The sequence below is a fragment of the Acinonyx jubatus genome, chromosome A2, assembly GCF_027475565.1.
Source record: "Acinonyx jubatus isolate Ajub_Pintada_27869175 chromosome A2, VMU_Ajub_asm_v1.0, whole genome shotgun sequence".
NCBI lineage: Eukaryota > Metazoa > Chordata > Mammalia > Carnivora > Felidae > Acinonyx > Acinonyx jubatus.
Genome location: NC_069383.1, coordinates 29,376,028 through 29,397,375, shown reverse-complemented (window position 1 = coordinate 29,397,375; position 21,348 = coordinate 29,376,028). Strand labels below are relative to the sequence as shown.

Here is a 21,348-nt window from a genome sequence, read left to right as displayed (position 1 = left end):
CTGATTAAATTTGTAACAAACCATATGTCTCTGTTTCATAGAAGCTTTGAACCGCTGAGTTCCAGTGTTGAGATCCCAACTGAGATATATGTTGTTACTTTGTAGGGAAACAGTCTGCATTAGATCCCTTCATATTGCTGAACCTTCTGCCAAACTCAACTGACAAATATTACACTTACAATGGCTCATTGACATCTCCTCCCTGCACAGACACTGTTGACTGGATTATTTTTAAAGATACAGTTAGCATCTCTGAAAGCCAGGTAATCTTGGAAATTCAAACAAATGCAATCATTCAAAGCAATTTAAAAATAATTAGTTTCTAAGCTTTACTACTGAATATCTATTTTAAAGCATTTACAGACGCCTTTGAATAAGATATGTTAAATTATATGTTAAATGATCTTTTCCCCAGTTGGCTGTTTTTTGTGAAGTTCTTACAATGCAACAGTCTGGCTATGTCATGCTGATGGACTACTTACAAAATAATTTTCGAGAACAACAATACAAATTCTCTAGGCAGGTGTTTTCCTCATACACTGGAAAGGAAGAGATTCATGAAACAGGTATGTATTGAAATATAATTTTTCTACTACTTTTACAGATTTTATGTTGTAGGGGGTAATTGTGGAATAATGGAAAATATACAAGACTTAGATATTTAGAAATATTTGATTATTAGCTTTGTCACTTTAGATAAGCCGTTTAACTTCTCTGAATCTCAATTACCACATTTATAAAATAGCATTTAAAAATAGCTGTTCCTCCCCACATGAATAACCCCATTTTGCAGATGAGAAAAACTGAGATTCAATAACGAAAGTGATTTTTTTAAAACGCATGGTAATAGATAGCAAAGCCACATACACACTTCCAAATTCACTCCATGGTGTTTGCCTGTGCTAAGAGCTCTAGGAAATGAATGATTAAGAAGCCGTGGTGTGCAGAGCTTGAGGAGATCACTTCTAGTTGGGGTAGTCAAGAGCCTCTGCGAGGGAATGACATTTGAGTGGAGTCTTGGTGCGTGATTTGGGTTTTAAGGTGCTCACGTCAGTGTTGGCAACTCCAAGGCAAGAGCATAGCATGAAGTAGGGGTTGAAAGCAAATGCACTGAATTATTAATGAATACAAAGGGAGTTTTTCCCCCCGGTTTCCTTCTTTGGGAGAAAAGAAGTTTGTCGACCCAAGCAATGGAGAGGACTCCAGGGGGAAAGTCTCCAGAGTGCCCTTTGTGTCTTTTGAAGTTGACACAACAGGCAGAAGGCTTTGAAAATGTCCAGAGGACATAATCAGATGCATCTACTGACTTTTCCTTTTCAGTTTATACTGATAGTGTACTGGTTAATGAAAGAAATAGGTGACGTGGCCTTTGCTTTGGGGACTTAAAACATTTCCAAGTACATGGCCATCTTTGATTTCAGCTGTACAATGAATTTTTGGCCATCTAAAGTATTAATCTAATAATCATCTTCTTTTGAAGATTAGTATTAAAAAAGCATGTTTTTTAAAAACATTACATGTTTTAATGTACCGTTTGTGAGAATTACTTATCCTTTAACAACAACAAAATAGAGCCCAAGACAACAGTGATGAATAGCTACATTTAACGTGACAATGAGTTTCTAGTTAAATTGCCCCCAAAGGAAGAAATCTCATTACATTTCTACCAGCAATACTAAATACTATAACATTCTGTCTGGTAAATAATAGACAATTGATTAGGAAAAAAAAAACTAGATTTAACCATCTCCTTTTAGAAAATATAATGTACCACATAACAAATTAAATAAATATGATTTTTTTTGTTATGTACTTTTGTCAGTTGTATTTTATTAAAACTCTTCAGTCGCTCTCCATTGCTTTTAGAATAAAATCGAAACCATTCATCATTACATGGTAGGTCCCGTTTAGCACTTACGAGTCTTAGCGTTTACTCCCCTCCACTAGCTTCCTTCTCTCATACTGAACTTTTGGACATCCCCTGAAGAAGGAAGGCCACGTTCTCCTAGGTTACATCCCCTGAAGAAGCAAGACCACATTCTCCTAGGTTACATCCCCTGAAGAAGGAAGGCTACGTTCTCCAAGGTTACATCCCCTGAAGAAAAGAAGGCCATGTTCTCCAAGGTTACATCCCCTGAAGAAAGGAAGGCCACGTTCTCCGAGGTTACATCCCCTGAAGAAAGGAAGGCCACGTTCTCTGAGGTTACATCCCCTGAAGAAGCAAGACCATGTTCTCCTAGGTTACATCCCCTGAAGAAAGGAAGGCCACATTCTCTGAGGTTACATCCCCTGAAGAAGCAAGACCATGTTCTCCGAGGTTACATCCCCTGAAGAAAGGAAGACCACGTTCTCCGAGGTTACATCCCCTGAAGAAAGGAAGGCCATGTTCTCCCCCTGAAGAAGGAAGGCTACGTTCTCCAAGGTTATATCCCCTGAAGAAAGGAAGGCCACGTTCTCCGAGGTTACATCCCCTGAAGAAAGGAAGGCCATGTTCTCCTAGGTTACATCCCCTGAAGAAAGGAAGGCCATGTTCTCCGAGGTTACATCCCCTGAAGAAAGGAAGGCCACGTTCTCCAAGGTTACATCCCCTGATGAAGCAAGACCATGTTCTCCTAGGTTACATCCCCTGAAGAAAGGAAGACCATGTTCTCCTAGGTTACATCCCCTGAAGAAAGGAAGGCCACGTTCTCCGAGGTTACATCCCCTGAAGAAAGGAAGGCCATGTTCTCCCCCTGAAGAAGGAAGGCCACGTTCTCCAAGGTTACATCCCCTGATGAAGCAAGACCATGTTCTCCTAGGTTACATCCCCTGAAGAAAGGAAGGCCACATTCTCCTAGGTTACAGCCCCTGAAGAAGCAAGACCACATTCTGCTAGGTTACATCCCCTGAAGAAGGAAGACTACATTCTCCAAGGTTATATCCCCTGAAGAAAGGAAGGCCATGTTCTCCGAGGTTATATCCCCTGAAGAAGCAAGACCACGTTCTCCGAGGTTACATCCCCTGAAGAAAGGAAGGTCACGTTCTCCGAGGTTACATTTTACATGCTGTTTCCTTGCCGTGGCATGTTCCTCCCTGCTGTTTCACTTGTTTCTCTCCTCCTCATTCTTCAAGACTCAAGCAGACTTTGCATCCACGGGGGAACCATCCCTGCCTCTATCTCCATCCTCATCAAGTCTGCCTGTGGCCCTGGCATAGGACTGTGCACTTGTGAAGGTGCCATAGTCATAAAGTACAAATCAACGACACTCATCTGGAGGTGTGTCATATGCCCAAGTGCTCCTGTGTTCTGTGCATCCAAAGTACACAGTAGTTGCCACAGTATGACCATTGTCTGTTTACTTATTCATCTCCCCCATTGGACTCTGAGCCCGTGAAAGAAGTAACTAGTCTTTACCTCCATTGCTGGGCTAAAGTAAAGTTCTCATTCACCAAATACCGAATGATGGAAAGAATCCATTTTCACACAATAAAACTGAGTGGTTGTGCTTGATGGGTGCCTTTTGCCCTGTTTAAGTATAAACCAAATGTAGTTCCAATTCAGTGTCAGATATTGTTCATTTCACAGTTAAGTGATGAAGGCTAAAACAAAGGCTATTTGTTTTGAATAACAAAAACAGTAATAACTACCATGTACTGTGTGGACCAGTGTGTTCAACCAGGCATTGAACCATATGGATTTGATTTCAGCCTCCCAACACCATCATGAAGTTGGCTTTTTTTTTTCTCATTTTACAGTTTGGGAAGCTGATGTTAAGTGGCTTGCCCAAGTTCACAGCACCATAAAGGGCTGGAGTCAGTATTTGAACACATCTCATTCTAAAGCCTTCCAGTTTGTTCTGCTGTGCTTTATAAGGGAACATAATTTCTGCATACATAATTTATGATTAAATTTTATAATAAAAACTGATTCTTAATGACATGAAACTTTTTTAAAAATAGCATTGGGTTGGGGCGTCAGGGTAGCTCAAGTGGTCGAGCACCTGACTGTTGATTTTGGCTCAGGTCATGATCCCAGTGTCATGGAATCAAGCCCCACATCAGGCTCAAGCTGGGTGTGGAGCCTGATCAAGATTCTCTCTCTCCCTTTGTCTCTCTGCCTCTCTCTCTCTCTCAAATTAAAAATTAATAAAAATTTAAAAAATTAAAATGTTAAAAAAATAGCGTTGGCTTTTTTCAAAAACTGGAGTGATCAAATTCTTAATTTTTCCATCATGAATGTTTTGCATTCAGTAAACACTATCATTTGCCATGTGCATATTCCTGTGATGGTTTTCTTCTTTTTTTAAGTTTATTTATGTATTTAAGGTGGGGGGCGAGCAGAGAGAGAGAGAGAGAGAGAGAGAGAGAGAATCCCAAGTAGGGTCCGCTTAGCTTGATCTCATGACTATAAGATCACGACCTAGGCTGATATCAAGAGTCAGATTCTTGATGGACTGAGCCACCCAGGTGCCCTGGTTTTCTTCTTAGTACACACACTATCCCCCTTCAACTTTCTGAATTTGAAAATAAAAATTGAGGATTACATTTATATCCAGGATTTAATCTTTATTAAATTTAATCTGAAGATTTTTTATTTTTTAATAAAAGTTCAATATTCCACTGTATACTTATAACAACTTACTAAACCTGTTCCTCAATTTCGGACACTAAGGTTATATTTATATATTTTGGTGCTATAAATACCTAGCATCCTCCTTTTGACCAAGACAGAAGTAAAGGGTGGCATGAAGTTGTCAGTTTTCAGTAAACACATTGTAGAAAAGTATATTTTGCACAAAAGATTACAAACAATTGCAAAAATCACATAAGGTCTGTATATCTATGTAAACTCCTTGAGGGTAGAGATCAAGCGTTATTCATTTTTGCATTCATAGCAGGAACTCAATAAATGTTTGTGAATGAATGCATAGTTTACCAGAACTTCAGTCCTTTAGTTTTGCATTTTTATGTAGAGTTGCCATTTATTAGAGGCATTTCTTTTTGGCATCATGGAATGGACACTGACTCTTCTAAGAATCACAGAATTTAATAGAACCTTGAAGGAGTTAGTAAAAACTGTCTTTTAGATAAGGAGGAATATGTGTGAATAACTGTATGAACCCAGCAAAAGTATAATGTAGGTGAAGTTCAACTTTATCCCATGCTTTCCAGACACCAGATGCTTTCTTGCTGCCTTCTTATCCCACTAGCAGGACTCTCCCACTAAGAAGCAGGGGCGTTCTGGAGTACAGTGGGGAAAATCTTGGGCTTTAAAGTCCATAGACTTTTGGTATTAAACCTCAGTGCCAGTACTTATTAGTTATATTAAAATGGTCAAGTTACTTCACCTATAACATGAGTTAGAAGGGCCACCTTGTTGTGAGGTTTAAATGGGCTAATGTTTGCAAAGAAACACAGTCTCTTGAACATAATGTGTCCTAGACTGAAAGCTACTACTATTGTAATGTGTGTGTATGCACACTCTTGTGTGTATGTGTACATACATATGAGGACAAACTATCACAAGTATGGGGTGCTATTCAAGTTTCCCATGTTTAAGACTTTTGTTGAATAAAATCATAAATACACTTCAGATCTCATTTGCTAGCCTTGCAATATATTCAGTGCAAAGTTTCTTTAATAATACAGTATAAAATGCTTTTCAAGGTAGGTTTGCATGAAAGGAGTGTCCTTATAGCTTAATATTGCATTTGAGCTATGAGAAATTTTCTGTAATTTCCTGGAAAATGTGATGAATTAAACATCACTAGACTCATCTTCTTGAAGGTCAGTAGTTTTAAATAGCATTCATTAATGGCATGTGTACGTTAACACTGTACTCCAACTGTATGCAGAAACGTGACCTGAAGATTATTTACTTCTTAGAAGGTTATATATTACAAATCGAACGGTTGATGGAGTTACAGTGTGTCCCTGTAAAAGACTGACTGAATTAAGCAGAATCTGAAAGATTCCTTTTGGCCACTTACCTAAAGTAAGCGATGCAATCATTGAGAAGTACAAATCAGGGGGGATAATTTCTAATTACTATTTTTAACATTTGTGGGCATGTTTACATTTGTTTTATTAAGATCTGCTGCCCTCTGAGGGGAAATGATGACCTTAGTACTGGTTGTCTTCTAAGTCTATAAATCTTCGAGCTCCTCACAACAAAGTCATCAAAATACCTGTCTCAATATTTTTCGAAGTGAGGCTCATTAACTTCAGACAAGAATGTGGTAGATTCATCAGTGTGGATCACAAAGTATTTCTGTCATGGGCCATGTTAAACTGCACCAAACTTCAACTCAGTGGGAAATAACAGTAAAGTCTAGTGACATCTTAGGCAATTGCGACATTTTCTCTGCCACTCCCCAAGAATCACCACTCTGTCCTTTTATCTGCATCCGTGGTTGTACTCGTAATCCATGGAGCTAAGGCTGGTCTCCCTCAGGGCACCTGCCCTTCTTCCAAGCTAAGCACAGAACGGCAGAGTCCGGTCTCCCTTAGCCATCCGCATCAGCTTTTGTGTTCAGCTGAGAGACTGGTCACAGCCAGAGTTGTCATTTATACTTCTCCTTCTTTGTTTATTTCCCTTTTCTTTTTCCACTTTTTTTTTTCCTTCTAACACTCATTGCTTCACTTTGGTACTCACTCTGCAAGTAATGTGCAATCCTCTGTATGAGGTATTTACTCTTCATATAAGTTTATGTAAGTGATGAGAAAATACATGACTTTGTATCAGCCAAAATTTTGTGAAACTTTTACAACTCTGAGTGGGAAGAACGTGTAATTTTGAAAAATACAAGCTAACTTGGTCTACATGGCATATTTTTTACAAGTTTATTTTGCATTCTTCTGTCAATGGGGTCTAGGACGTAGAAACTCAAAGCACCCATTATGTTTAATAGCTTACTGAAATTAAAGGTTACAAGTTAGCATAGGAACGAGCTTCCTAAAGGCAGGAACAGCACCGTCTGTAGTTGTATGTCCAGAGTGCCTGGAACCAAGTAGATGAGAATTGAATGTTAAAAATAAGTTTTGGGGGTGCCTGGATGGCTCAGTCTGTTGAGTGTCCGACTTCGGCTCAGGTCATGATCTCGCAGTTCATGAGTTCGAGTCCCACGTCTGGCTCTGTGCTGACAGCTCAGAGCCTGGAGCCTGCTTCCGATTCTGTGTCTCCCTCTCTCTGCTCCTCTCCTGCTCACACCCTGTCTCTCTCTGTCTCAAAAATAAGTAAACATTAAAAAAATTTTTTTAAAGTTTTGAAGGAAGAACACTTACAGCTTCTTTATGAAGGAAACTACATCCTCATTCTTTATGTATGAGCAACCTTGCATTTGTACTGAAGCACTTACTTGTATTCTGTGTGACTTGACATGGACCCCAGATTTGTCACATGATTTGGCTTGTGGCCAAGGGTTTGCAGGAACCAGTTTCTCCTTCTTGGCCAGCATTCCTGAGAGAATCAGTAACTGTGACCCACATCACATTTAGCTTCTGGAAAGGAATCTAGACACACGATTCAGTCCTAAAGAAGAAAATGAGACATCAATCTAGTTCTGAACTCCCCATAAACAAGGAAATTATTTATTGTCATGATTTTATCAATTAGTAGCTTATATCTGATGTCTGAGTGTATGTTGATCTGGAGAACCATTCTTGATTTTCAATCCAGATAATGTGCTTTATGCAGTATATGCCCTTCTAATAAGGTAAGTCCATTTCAATAAGAAATATAAGAAAACCTGGAAAATTTAGTGAAAATTAATAACATATTCCATGGTCATACCCTGCTTTTTTTTTTTAGAACACCAAGTAGTGTATATGGAATGAACGACATTGTTATTTTAAAAATCCATTCCTACCTTATAGAAGGTCAGCCCTTTGGCAAGATAATAAACAATATACAGAAGTACAGGTTTTTCCTCTTGAAAACATTTTATTATTTTTAAATGTATTTATCTTGAGAGAGAGAGAGAGAAAGCAGGAGAGAGGCAGAGAGAGGATAGAGAATCCTTGCTGTTATCGCAGAGCCCGATGCGGGGCTGTCACACAGCCCTGGGATCATGACCTGAGCTGAAACCAAGAGTTGGATGTGCAACTGACTGAGCCACCCAGGTGCCACTTGAATACATTTTAAAGTATATCATCTTTACCCCATAAAATCCTGTATTTCAGCATCTAAAAGGTAAAATTTAGTTGCAGCTTTATAATATATTACTAAGCTACTTGATTATCAATAAACAAAAGGAACATTAAAAAAAATAAATTTCTAATTAAAATGTAAGTTTAAACTATGAAGCGAATTATCTATAAGCTCTTACAGATTTATAAAGAAAGCAAAGAAAGAAAAACTTAATGACAAGGAAATACAAGTTTCTTTTTGAAGTCCTACTTCATATTAATGCTGATTCTTAAAATTTGAAACATCTGCTGATTTCTACAATTAAGGCGAAATAAACCCAGACATTCAACCAAAGTAATTTCGCGCTAATTAGGCAGCAGTCCTTTGGGTATTTTGCAGCTAATAATTTATATTTTCTCAAGAGATTTTTGCTTTGTGTCTATGCATGAAACTTTAATGCATTTTAAGGTAATTTCATTTTGTAGGAAGAGAATAGTTCACTTTAAATCATTCCTACTCTCTAAAAAGTGGGATTGATTTTTGTAGGACAAAACATACAGATTATACTGTCAAGAATCACTTTCAACCTTCTAAAAATGAACTTGGGCTCATTAGAAGCAAGACTGAGGCAATCCTTTTCCTCCAGTGATATAGTTTATGTGAGTAGCTCACTTTTGAGATGATTCGATGGTCTTATGCCATCTGGTGGCCAGTACGGAAGTGTCACTAGATAGGGCACTGAGGGTGTAGTGTAGAATTAAATTAGAATACATTTTCTTATTCTGAATTCATACTTTTTCGTAAATTTGTGGCTTTGAAGAATTGTTCTTTTATTCCCAAAGGAACACCCCATCCTAAATCCTTAATAGACAAAAAATAATATTACAGTTTTTACAGTGAATAATCTTGTCTCCCAAGTCATAAAAGTTATACATGCATTATTTAAAGTATATATATTTATATTTTTCTGGATCATTTACATACCATTGCTAGCATAGCATTCATAGGCTAAAACTCCTATTATAAATACTGTATATAAAAGTGAAGTTTCAATTTACAAGGTCAATTGTTAGTTTTGGGTGCCCTCCTGTGTTCACAAGCAAAACTACAAACTAATAGAGACCAAAGTTTTTTTTTTATCACATTCTGATGCTCTTGTTGGGATGTTTTCATTGAGTTTTTGTGGCAGTGACTTAAGTCAACCGCATGGTCTCATTTAGTGGCTTTGTAACTTCAGGTATTTCCCAAAAGCAAAGCTTGGATTCTGTGAGCACATCAATCTTTAGCTTTAGAGACCTTTCTCTCTGTTTTACAAATTTATCTAACCCATGAAGAGATTATATTTATTGCTTTGCTCCATTAGCACAATATCACAAAATTGTATAATTTTTATCTTTGTAATTATTCCAAATTCACATTGAGTGCATTTTAGAAAATATCAAAATACTCTTTTTGATGGGACTAAATTTTTGTCACGATTCTCAACATAGACTTGAATTAATTTTAAGAAGTCCCTGAACAATTTTCAAAATACTTTTTTCAGATCAGACAGAACAAATTTTCCTAAAATCAGTTGCTTAATCTATTTAAAATTCCAAAGTGGTATTTTTGTCAGCAGGTCCCAAAAATTCAGAAATGATAGTTTTAGTTGTTCTCCTATGCTTTTCTCAATAGGGAACTTTAAATTATTTCAAGGATTTTGAAACAACAAAATATCTGATAATGGACCATCTTTTATAATTTAAATTCTCCTCCTTCTGAGCTAAACATATCTGTCAGGTACCAAACAAGAGAAATAAAAACATCATGAACTTGAAGTTATCATTTGTTAATTTCTCAAATTGAATTTGTATGCCAAATATATTCCAGATAGGGTTCTAAGCAATATGGAAATAAAAGCTGTAGTTCTTGTGTTTATTATGTACTACAGGAGTTAAGACCTGTTCAGGGAGGAGGCGGGGGGGGGGGATAATATAAGAGAACATGCAGTTAAAGCAATAGTAGTGTTAAAACAAAACAGACAATTCAAAATGACACAGATCACTTCCGCAGAGATCAGAGGGTGCATAACAAGAGGGAACATTTGACCTAGACCTTTTCTGAATGGGAAGGTAGACAGATAGGTAGGGAAAGAAGTATTTCAGATACCCAAAATGGCAGAAACAAAAACTTCACAGTGGAGAAGTGTAACTTTTTACCTTCTGTTGAAATAAAACAGAAATTTTCATAGAGTATGTCTCATTTGTTAAAATCCTCGAGGCTGACAGTTGTTTCAATAACTTTTTTTTTCTCTGAAGTTTGTAGTTCAGAACCAGAAAATGTTCAGGCTGACCCAGAGAATTATACCAGCCTTCTTGTTACGTGGGAGAGACCTCGAGTGGTTTATGATACCATGATTGAGAAGTTCGCAGTTCTGTACCAGCAGTTAGAAGGAGAAGACCAGACCAAGCATGAATTTTTGACAGATGGCTATCAGGACTTGGTAATTATAAGATCAATTGTTTCATGTGTTGATAACACTATAGCTTAATTTTCAAGGTAGGAACTTACAAATGATTATATATTGTTGCTCTAAACTTTGTATGAAACTCTCCAGTGGGGAGGAGGGGAAACAGAAGCAATACTAAATTAGGTCCAGACTCACAGTGAATCATACACTAGGCTCTTACTTGTTTTCAATTACAGGAAGATTACAACTTTGCCAACAACAACATTATAGAGTAGACACGTAGAGAAGACTTAGAAACTAGAGTTCATCTAGTGTAGCCTCTCTTTAAAAATAAAAGGTCTCGAAGAACAGTTGACTGATCTCACAGTTGTGGAAAAAATTGGATCTGGAATCTCCGTGCTCTGATACTGCCATGTATCATTTCTCACACCATACTCTTCCGGCACAAGAAAATAGAGTAGGAGACACTGCATCAAAGTTCCAAGTAATAGATGTGAAGCTAATTGTGTCAGGACTTTTTAACACAAGTCAGATCATCTTTAGGAAAAGATCCGCTCCCTCCTCCTCCCCACCCATGCACACGAATTAAAGAAAATAAAGTGTGGTATGGTATGGTTGAATCACTACATTATACACCTGAAACTAATACAGCATCATATATTAACTAATTGAAATTAAAATTAAAACTTTTTTAAAAAGTCCAGATTCTTTCTGACCTGGGCATCTCAGTATTAAACTTTGCCTTGGTAAGGAAGGATTGGCCATAGATTGGGGTCTGGTTGAGAAAACCCTATCTGGTTATGGCCTTAGGAAAGCCCCACTGCAAGTCAAAGACACTGGACAATGTATTTGGACAACTGGAGTCCAGCAAGGCCTGGAAACTTGCATTTAAACAAAAACTGTCTTTGTTATCATGGTGTGGAACATCATGTGGGCAAATTGATAAAACATGTAACAACTTTTTAATCCGGGTGTTTAGAACAGAGACACTGTGAACATGGATGTTATATAATTTATGGAAATTTGCCATTTTTCACTTCATAATGATATTAAGAAGATAATTCTATTACTACCTGGCTTATATATTGTTATGATAAAGAGATAAATTGTGTTTTCATTGTGTTTTTTCACATTTTGCTCTTTGCAAATAGTCCATGTTTATTTGTCTAAAATATTAATTTGTAGTTTTGGGTACTCATTTATGAATTTGATGAGTTCTAGTTGAAAATGAAACTTTCTAGAACTAAATTTTTTAAACAACAAAAAAGCCTAGTTTTCCAGTATCTTTATAATTCACAGATATCACAAATCCAACTTAACAACATTGCATAAACTTTTTCGTAGATTAATAAGATATAAATATTTTTCATTGACAGAAGTCTATTATGTTAGAACTCTTATGAGAATAATACATTTGGGAGGCCTGGGGGGTTCAGTCAGTTGAGCCTCCGACTTTGGCTCAGGTCATGATCTCACAGGTGGTGGGTTTGAGCCCCAGGTGGGGTTTTGTACTTCGAGCCAGGAGCCTGCTTCAGAACTTGCACCCCCCCCCCCCCCCGCCACCACCCTCCCCTGCTTGCACACGCACTGTCTCTTTCTCAAAAATAAATAAACATTTAGGAAAATTTTAAAAAGAGTAATACATTTATATAATTACTGACATCTTTCTTTTAGGGTGCTATTCTCAATAATTTACTACCCAATATGAGTTATGTGCTTCAAATAGTAGCCATATGCACTAATGGCTTACACGGAAAGTACAGTGACCAGCTTATAGTCGACATGCCTTCTGATGACCCTGGTAAGTGCTCTCCTGATATGCCTTTATATAATCTACATAAGGAAGCTAGTTTACTTACTGGATGCAGTGGTGCTTTCTCTCTGACTTTATATTGTTTTGGTTAAAAGACAAAATGATTTTTTTTTTTTTTTTACCCGGATCATCCGCCAATTTTGTGAAGCATGGAAACCATTTTCATTCAGCAGATCTGGGACAGGACAATAAGTAAATTTATTCTAAATACTGCATTTTTCTATTTTTAGAATAAGAATAGCAAAACTGATTGTTATGTCTGTAATGGTCATTGAATGAAAATAGCTATGTAAATATTAAGACTTTTATTTTGATAATGAACAGTTGGTTTCATTTGTGTTTATTTCCTTTTTCAGCCCCCAAAGCATTTTGTAGTAAGTATATACGTGATCCTAGGATCATGTGAGGTACTTTGAAATATCTATACAAAGCATCCAACAGTTTATCTTAGATATTTTTATCCACTTTGTATACTCCTGTGTGAAGTGGGGGAGAGTGCTTTTCTCCTAGCTGATTTGCCAGTACTGTTTCACATAGTAAAACAAGGATATTGTTTCTAACTGTTTTTGTTTTTGCATGCATCTTCTCTAAGTATTATGGGGAAATCTTTTGATCTAAAATCTTATGAAGTAACTGAATGAAGTACAGATCATAACTTGACAATTTACAAATGCATGTAATTAAAGTCTCTCTTTTGCTAATATAAGCAGTTTTAAAATAATAGAATGAAATATATATGTATGTGTACATATGTATATGTGTATACACACAGACATCATGCATATGCATATTTATAAATATATGCAAACGTACATACATAAATGTAATATTCTTTGGTCTTCCCTACCATGAGTCTACTCACTGATATTTTTATAAATTTTTCATAGAGATGGATGGTAATAAATTACATTAATTATAGCATATTCCAGTTTGACATATTGAAGGAAAACTGATGTGTATTGATTAGCCTTTGTGGTCTACATGATACAACAGGGTCTTTAATCCATTATGAGCTTGTTCACTGATTACCTCATAGTTGTCCTCACTAGTTAAACTTTTAACTTAAAGTATATATGTCAGAGCATTGAGGATAGATTAGGTATCTTTCTAAAACACAGGCTACAAACTTGCCAAGTTACTTCCCAGATTAAAATGTTGACGGCTAATTAATATGACTACTATTATGATGGCAATATCACTATTTGATATTTCTTATGATCTGCCTCATGGCCTGTGTATAATGTATTGCTTTTATATAGCATTGTTTTTCAAAATGAGGTTATTTTTAAATGGAATGTGAGCTCTAAATGCTATTGAAAGGTGAGTATCAAATTAACTGACCATGGCTTCAGTTATACTATATCATGCACTGACTGCCGTCCCTCTGCAACATTCCCCATATGGATCCACCTAGAAATTCACATCTTTAGCAGGGCATCATTCACCATATTGGCCAGTATCACATGTGAATTGATGAAATGTGGTATAAAAATCTCCTCTAATCCTATTGTGTATTTCAGGATGTGGATTATATTAAATACATTCATTTCGTTTACTACGTTGGTTTAATTATACTACTCTCATTTCTGCACATAAAACAATTTCCCAGGAGTTTACAAAAAAATAATTGTAGTTATTTATGTTACGCTCTGTCTCACTGTATCCACTCTGCCAAGTTTTAAACTTTCTGAATTTTTTTGTTTTTTCTTTTTGAGATGTTTATTGCATAAAGAAAAACAGATCAAATATCTATTTTCTACAGAAGTGGTTTCTGAGTGATCCTTTTAGACTAAGTCTACACTGGCACAAAGTACAGCATTCTTGTATCATTTGTAGCACTTTCACATTTGTACAAAATAATAAATATTACACTTGGTTTCCATTTATTCAAAGGCTGGGGACACTGTTGAGCTAATGAGATGTTAGTTTGGGCATACCATTTGATCTCCATGGATGTCTCAGTCCCTTAAAGCATTTTGTACAGTAATAATGTTTTAGTAAAAGATAGTGTTTGATTTGATGTTTCACTATGATATTCCTCTTAAAAGCAAAGGTTAAAAACTTAGATGGCTTATTCCTCAGTTATTCCTACCAAAAAGTCCTTCATCAAAAGCCAATTTACCCAAAGTTTGGAGTCTTCTCATTTTTCATAAAGAAAATATTTGTTCCTTTAGATCTCATTTTTTTTCTGATCTAAAAGGCTGCAGTGGCATTTCAATTCATGTATTTTCAATTTGTAACCAAAATTACATTATTTTAAATACTTCTACAGTCAATACGTCACAGTAAAAGTTTTGAAAAAAGTACTATCTTGAGGTTTAGTGTGATGGTGCCCTCAAGAATCTTATGATTTATGTGGCTAATAGAGATGTAAGTGACTCTTGAGTTTGCTGTTTGTTTCATGGTTTTTATTAGTATCATTTCATCCTGTTAATTATGTTGTTCATTCCCTTAGTAACATTGTAATGTACTCTAGTGAGTTATATTTTATTATTTTGGATAGGCTTTTTTCTAAACAGTGTATTGTTCTTTGCTTTTGTTAAAAAGAAATGAAGGAGGTTATTTATAACTGCCCTCATTCTTTCAATTGTAGATTTCACATATGTTAATCAATATCCATGAAGGAAAACTCAATCTCCCAAATTGTGCCCTTAACTTTAGCTAATCTGATTATTGCTTGTGCATTTTAATTACACTTGCTGTGTACAACAGTATCACCATAAAATTGGCATCCATGAGTATTACTATAAATTGCTATTTTAAAATCCATGCATAAATGCATATTAAGAAACCATTTAAATTTGTCCAGGAAACCATTTTAAGGTTAAACTGAAGTGCATAGTCTTTGCAAATACTTTATAGAAAATTATATTTATGAAAAAATAATCCATAATTTATGTCATTGTAACTAAAATAATCGTGTCATTTTAAAATCTATAATATACAGTTAACTATTATACAATTGTAGAGGATATTATTTAAGTATGTATTTTAGAGCCTTGATAGTTATATGTGTTAAATTTACATGTGTGGTGAATTAGATCAACACATTTTTCTGTTGGTGCGTGCTTTTCAGTTATTTAACAATTGTGTTTGTTAAATCACTATACATCTGTCCTTGTTCTGCCTGTACCACCCTATGCCATGGGTGTTACAATAATATTTAAAATCACAGTTTGAAGAGACTGTAGTCTACGTTGCTTTGACTTTTTGCCTGTGAGACTTGGCTTTCCTTCAAACAATTAAATAAGCCTTGCTTGCCAACCCATGTCAGTGTTGCTTTTTTGTGTTATGGAATATTAATGTGGTACTAACATGCTCTTGTAGAAAATGTGGCATTACATGTGCTCCAAAACAAAACCAGAATGAACCAATAGCTTTTGCTGAGTTGTCACACATATGTGAATTTTATATGTTCACTGACAAAAAAAAAAAAAGAATTAACAGTCTTTACTGTTAGACGTTTTGTAGGCTTCATGCAGTCTATTTTGACCAAGTGAGTGAGAAGTCTATAAAGCAGTATAGTTGTTTAATTACTTAGTGTGTCAGTAATGCCTGAGTCCGATCAGTGGCGACTAAAATATTGGTTATTTGTGAGGAACCAGCAGGCCAAAGGGTACCGAGTATGTGATCTTGTGCTGACCACCAGAGCTACACCTTGGGTGCTATGAACTCTCAGACTCAGAAGTATGGCCTCAGAATCTCCGGGTAGATAGAAAGAAAATTTGTGAAATTATTTTACTTCAGAATTGTTCTGAAGAGGCTCAGCAGGAGAGCTCTGTATTGTATGGGGGAAAGGCATATTGAATTGCTCCTGGGCAACCACAGAATTTTAGTCACTTCAAATAATCTAATAAGAAACCAAAGTGAAGATCCTTCAAAGAGGGTTAATACTTACAGATACGAAGACACCAAGACTTGGGGTATTCACCCAGGAGAGTGCCATGAAGCAAAAAGGGACCAAAGGACTGCTTGGACCCATACATTTTGCCTCTAGGCTCCAAAGCGGGCCAGAAGACGTCTTATCTCTTACTTCAGTAAACAGCAAAGCCAGTTTCGGTAGAACTCACTGATGCTCTTTGAGGGAAAAGTACTGGGTAAAATCACATATTTTAACTTAATAGGAACCAGAGTCCATATAGTTAATTTATGCTGCAGTAAATGGATAAAAATAAATTAAATGCAATAATAGGGAAATCAGTCCTCAATGTGATAATTGTATATACCCTATGCCAGCCTTGACAGTCAATAAGAAACTTACTTTTGCTTATTAAAAGTATCAAGTTAGGTAAAGTTAGACCATGTTTTTGTTTGTTCCCTTGTTTGTTTTTAATTTTATTTTTTTTTAATTTTTTTTTCAACATTTATTTATTTTTGGGACAGAGAGAGACAGAGCATGAACGGGGGAGGGGCAGAGAGAGAGGGAGACACAGAATCGGAAACAGGCTCCAGGCTCTGAGCCATCAGCCCAGAGCCTGACGCTGGGCTCGAACTCACGGACCGCGAGATCGTGACCTGAGCTGAAGTCGGACGCTTAACCGACTGCGTCACCCAGGCGCCCCATGTTTTTAATTTTAAAATATTTCCTTAAGCTCATTGAAGAGAATGGATTATCACTGAGTTTTTTTCCCATAGCCTCTTAACAGAGAAAAATCTACAGTATAATATATGTATCACTAACAAATATTTGTTATAACTTGCCCTTATTAACATTAAAATATTTTAAAAGTACATGAAAAGGTATGACTCCATTTAAAAGCATTTCAATAAAGGGGCGCCTAGGTGGTTCAGTCGGTTGGGCATCTGACTTCGTCTCAGGTCATGATCTCACGGTCCGTGAGTTCGAGCCCCACGTCGGGCTCTGTGCTGACAGCTCAGAGCCTGGAGCCTGCTTCAGATTCTGTGTCTCCCTCTCTCTCTGCCCCTCCCCACTCATGCTCTATCACTCTCTTTCAAAAATAAGTAAACATTAAAAAAATAAATAAAAGCATTTCAACAAATTATGTATTGTCTCACATGCTGAATTTGAAGGTTTTCATGTGCATGAACTTCACTAATTGTAGTTTATAGAAAATCATATTGAAATTTCTTATTTGTCTTTTACAGTTTAGTTGCATCTCATCTTTCAACTCACATGTATTTGTTTCCTTAGAGGTTATAGAGATACAAATGTTTCAGACTGTTTGAAATCACTTTAATTTGAAAATGTGAAGAATAAAGAACATGAAAAACAAAACATAGAAAATGGAGAACATTAATGATCCAAATAAAGGTTTCCAAACTCTTTCACGGTCAGTTTCAACAAGAAAAAAAAATAATCGAATGTTAAAATTTAATTCAGGGCTAAATTAACATTGTTCAGGGTAAGTAACTTTGAGATAGCTAAGTAGTCAAGAGTATTAATTTTATCTAAGTTCACTTGACAGCGTGACTTCACTTCTAAATTCGTCCTGAATTCTCCTCTAAATGGAATCCACACACAGGACCACATTTTACGGCTTTACATTTCTTAGTATCTGGGAATTTTCTGTTAAAAGTAGATTCAGTAAAATCTATCATAATACAGGCCTGGATTTGATAAACATTTCATGTTAGTTCAGTTTTGCCTTTGAAAACTTTATAGAGTATGCATTTCTTCTGAGGATACCTAGAGGTATAAAACATAGAACATAAGCAGCATTGGGGTAGTAAAGAGCATGAATTTTGGAGATGGAGTGAGAGTCGATGAAATAACAGGACTAAGAGAAGGAATCCTGCAGTAACACTTAGTTAAACCCAAGTCCTACGTGGCACAGGTGAAGCATGAGGAACAGTGCTTCTGCAGGTGGCCCCTTGGTAATTTGACATTGGGCTAGATTCCTTGTTGGAGAGAAGGACCCAGCTCCTAACCTTTCCTCACATTACTGATAGGGTTTGTTTTAGGATTGAGACATCCATGTACTGGAAATAAACGGATTTTGGTCATTGGGAACAGCAGACTTGACTGACCCTGTCCAGATCTTTGCGGGAGCACAGCTAAGTTTCCCTGGTGAGAAGGAACCGGATCCCTCTGGTCAGTCCTTCCTGCGGCCAGCCAGGTTGGACCTGCTGGAAGGCACTGTCTGTTTGGTGCAGCACCCTGTGTACATATAAGCATCAGCCCAAATTCACAGTGTAGAAAAAATCATTGGGCCCTCCACCAGAAGAGGAACTGAAAGAATAAGTAGCTGAATAAGAAAATAAATCCTGTCAATTCTCCTCCTAATCCCTGGCATTTCCCCAATTATCATCTATGCTGATGAAAAACCATTTGGGTTTTTTATACTCAGCCTGCCCCCCTTTCCCTTCTTAGCTTCAATCACACCTGTAGAGGGGAGAGGGGAGGGGAAGGGAGTTGGATTAGAGGATAGAAATGAAGTTTTTGAATGCTGTTTCATATAGGCTTATGTTGTGGTGTGTTACGTAGTGTTCAGAAGTGTTGAAACACAAATCTTTAATTTTTATTTTTGGAAATTCTGTAGTTTCAAAGCTAACAAGTCTTTTTTTTTCTCCCCCTTCCCTCTTTCCATCCAAAGGTAAATCCACACAGCTGAAATAATCGAATAAACATTTTAATAATTTTGTTTCTAATTTTGTAGAGCTGGACCTCTTCCCTGAATTAATTGGAACTGAAGAAATAGTCAAGGTATTATAGCTATTTTTATATTAAAATGTTTTAAAATTAAAAAGCCTTTTTTCAATTGTTGGTTAGGTTTCAGATGTTACATTAATCAAAGTTCATGTTGCATTATTCGTCGTAGGGTTAGTTGTTGAGATTTGTAGATAGTGATATAATCGACGTACATGATTCTTTCATCAAGAGTTGGATGTCACTTTGATAGTATAATAAAAGTAACAGATGGAAAAGGGTTGGTGATAATGAAAAAAATTAACGTTAAAGATAATTATAGCTATAAACTATACCTATAAATCAGAATTTTCTTCAGTGTTCAAGTTTTTCTAAAAGATTAAAACAACATTTAACCAATTCTTAGTATTTCTACAGTTGATTTATAATTAACTTAACCAGTGGTTGACGGATTGATAACAAATATGAGCCACAACATAAGTTGTATGTATTCTGTCCCCCATTTAGTCTGAATATTTGTGTTTGGATTAGTCATATGATAAGTGTCTATTGCTAGTATAATGTCCTATAAGTAAATAGGTATTTGAGAATATTTATAGGGGCACCTAGGTAGCTCAGTTGGCTAGGCATCCGACTTCAGCTCAGGTTATGATCTCACCATTCATGGGTTTGAGCCCCTCATGGGCCTCTGTGCTGACAGCTCAGAACCTGGAGTCTGCTCCGGATTTTGTGTCCCACACTCTCTGCCCCTTCCCCACTTGCTCTCTCTCTCTCTCTCTCTCGCTCTCTCTCTCTCTCTCAAAAATGAATAAACATTAAAAAAGAGAATATTTATAAATTCTAACATTGTCTTAATTTCTAAAATAAAGAAATAATGACTGATGTATCTTCTATTTCATCCTAAGCCCAAATATACTGTTCATCTTAACTGAGATTATATGTTAAATCCAGAGGCTATTCCTAATGTAGTACAAATGTATGCATATGCACATATGTGTGTATGAGATCAGAGAGTGTAATAACTATTACCTGGCAATAAATACTAATTAGATTGTTTTCACATGTGTAATTATCTCAATAGTTTATGTATCTTATGGCAGTTCTGTCTTGCAAAGGATTATTTTAGCAAAGTGAGCAGTCCACCTTTGAAAGAGTTCACAAAATTCTGCCAAGGATATTTGTGTGTGGGTGGGTGTGCATGTGTGCCCATGTGCATGTGCACATGGATAGGCATATATCTAGAAGTGATCACTGGGTGGCAGACTGCCAGCTTCTCATTGTATTTTCACATGGCAGAGAGCAGAGCAGAAGAAACAAGCTCTCTCGTGACTCTTCCTGTCAGGGCACCAAGCCCATTCATGAAGGCTCCGTGCTTATGACCTCATCGAGTCCCAGATACCTCCCAAAGTCCCCACTTCTTAATATCATCACTTCAAGCGGTAGGACTTCAATATAGGAATGGGGGGGGAGGGCACAAACACTTAGCCCATAACACTACCCACTACCAGTGATTCCTGCAGGAATGAATGATGGAGGTTGGCAAAACAGATACATGGAATGTGTCTGTAATGGCTTTTATTTATTTATTTTTTAATTTTTTTTAACGTTTATTTATTTTTGAGACAGAGAGAGACAGAGCATGAACGGGGGAGGGTCAGAGAGAGGGAGACACAGAATCTGAAACAGGCTCCAGGCTCTGAGCTGTCAGCACAGAGCCCGACGCGGGGCTTGAACTCACGGACCACAAGATCATGACCTGAGCCGAAGTCGGCCACTTAACTGACCGAGCCACCTAGGCGCCCCTGTAATGCTTTTAAAACTGAATGTGGAAGTGAATAGTTTGGGGGATGTTTCTCAGATTGCTCTCAAATAAAAATGCATTACTTTGAAGGACAGAGTATCTCCAGGGTGATCAAGGCCTTTATAGTAAAAGTTTTTTTAATGGAAGCTGTGAAGGATAACAGGTGAGACACAGATCAAAACCATAGTGGAAGAAAGAGTCACAATAACTTCATAAAAAATGATAGGAAGCAGTATACATTAAAATATTTGTGGTTTCAGGTATGTACAAAGTAATCATAGAGCAGGAATGATCTGTTCTTGAGGTGTTGACATGAGATCATATGCCTTCTAGAGATCTACAAGGTTTGGTTAGGTGGGATTAATGAATGGTGCATTATTTTCATCACATTCTGAAAGTTATCTGAGCATGGTTTTTTTTTTTTAAGTTTATTTATTTATTTTGAGATAGCACAAGTGGAGGAAGGGTAGAAAGAGAGAGAGAAATCTGGACGTGGTTTAAGATTCAGATTCTTTCTACTGATATCAGTCAATTTCTTACCAATCTGTACATTTTTTCTTCTTTTTACGGA

General features: G+C 36.7%; 1 protein-coding gene across 5 annotated transcripts in view; it reads left to right on the top strand.

The window, feature by feature from the left end:
* PTPRZ1 (protein tyrosine phosphatase receptor type Z1) overlaps positions 1-21,348 on the top strand; it is a 181,935-nt gene that overhangs the window by 110,292 nt on the left and 50,295 nt on the right. For all 5 annotated transcript variants that reach the window (XM_027075352.2, XM_027075350.2, XM_027075349.2 and 2 more), the window contains 5 exons: positions 106-263; positions 416-566; positions 10,405-10,589; positions 12,231-12,357; positions 18,987-19,033. In XM_027075352.2, the coding sequence (XP_026931153.2) occupies positions 106-263; positions 416-566; positions 10,405-10,589; positions 12,231-12,357; positions 18,987-19,033 (668 nt within the window). The remainder of the gene's footprint in view (positions 1-105; positions 264-415; positions 567-10,404; positions 10,590-12,230; positions 12,358-18,986; positions 19,034-21,348) is intronic.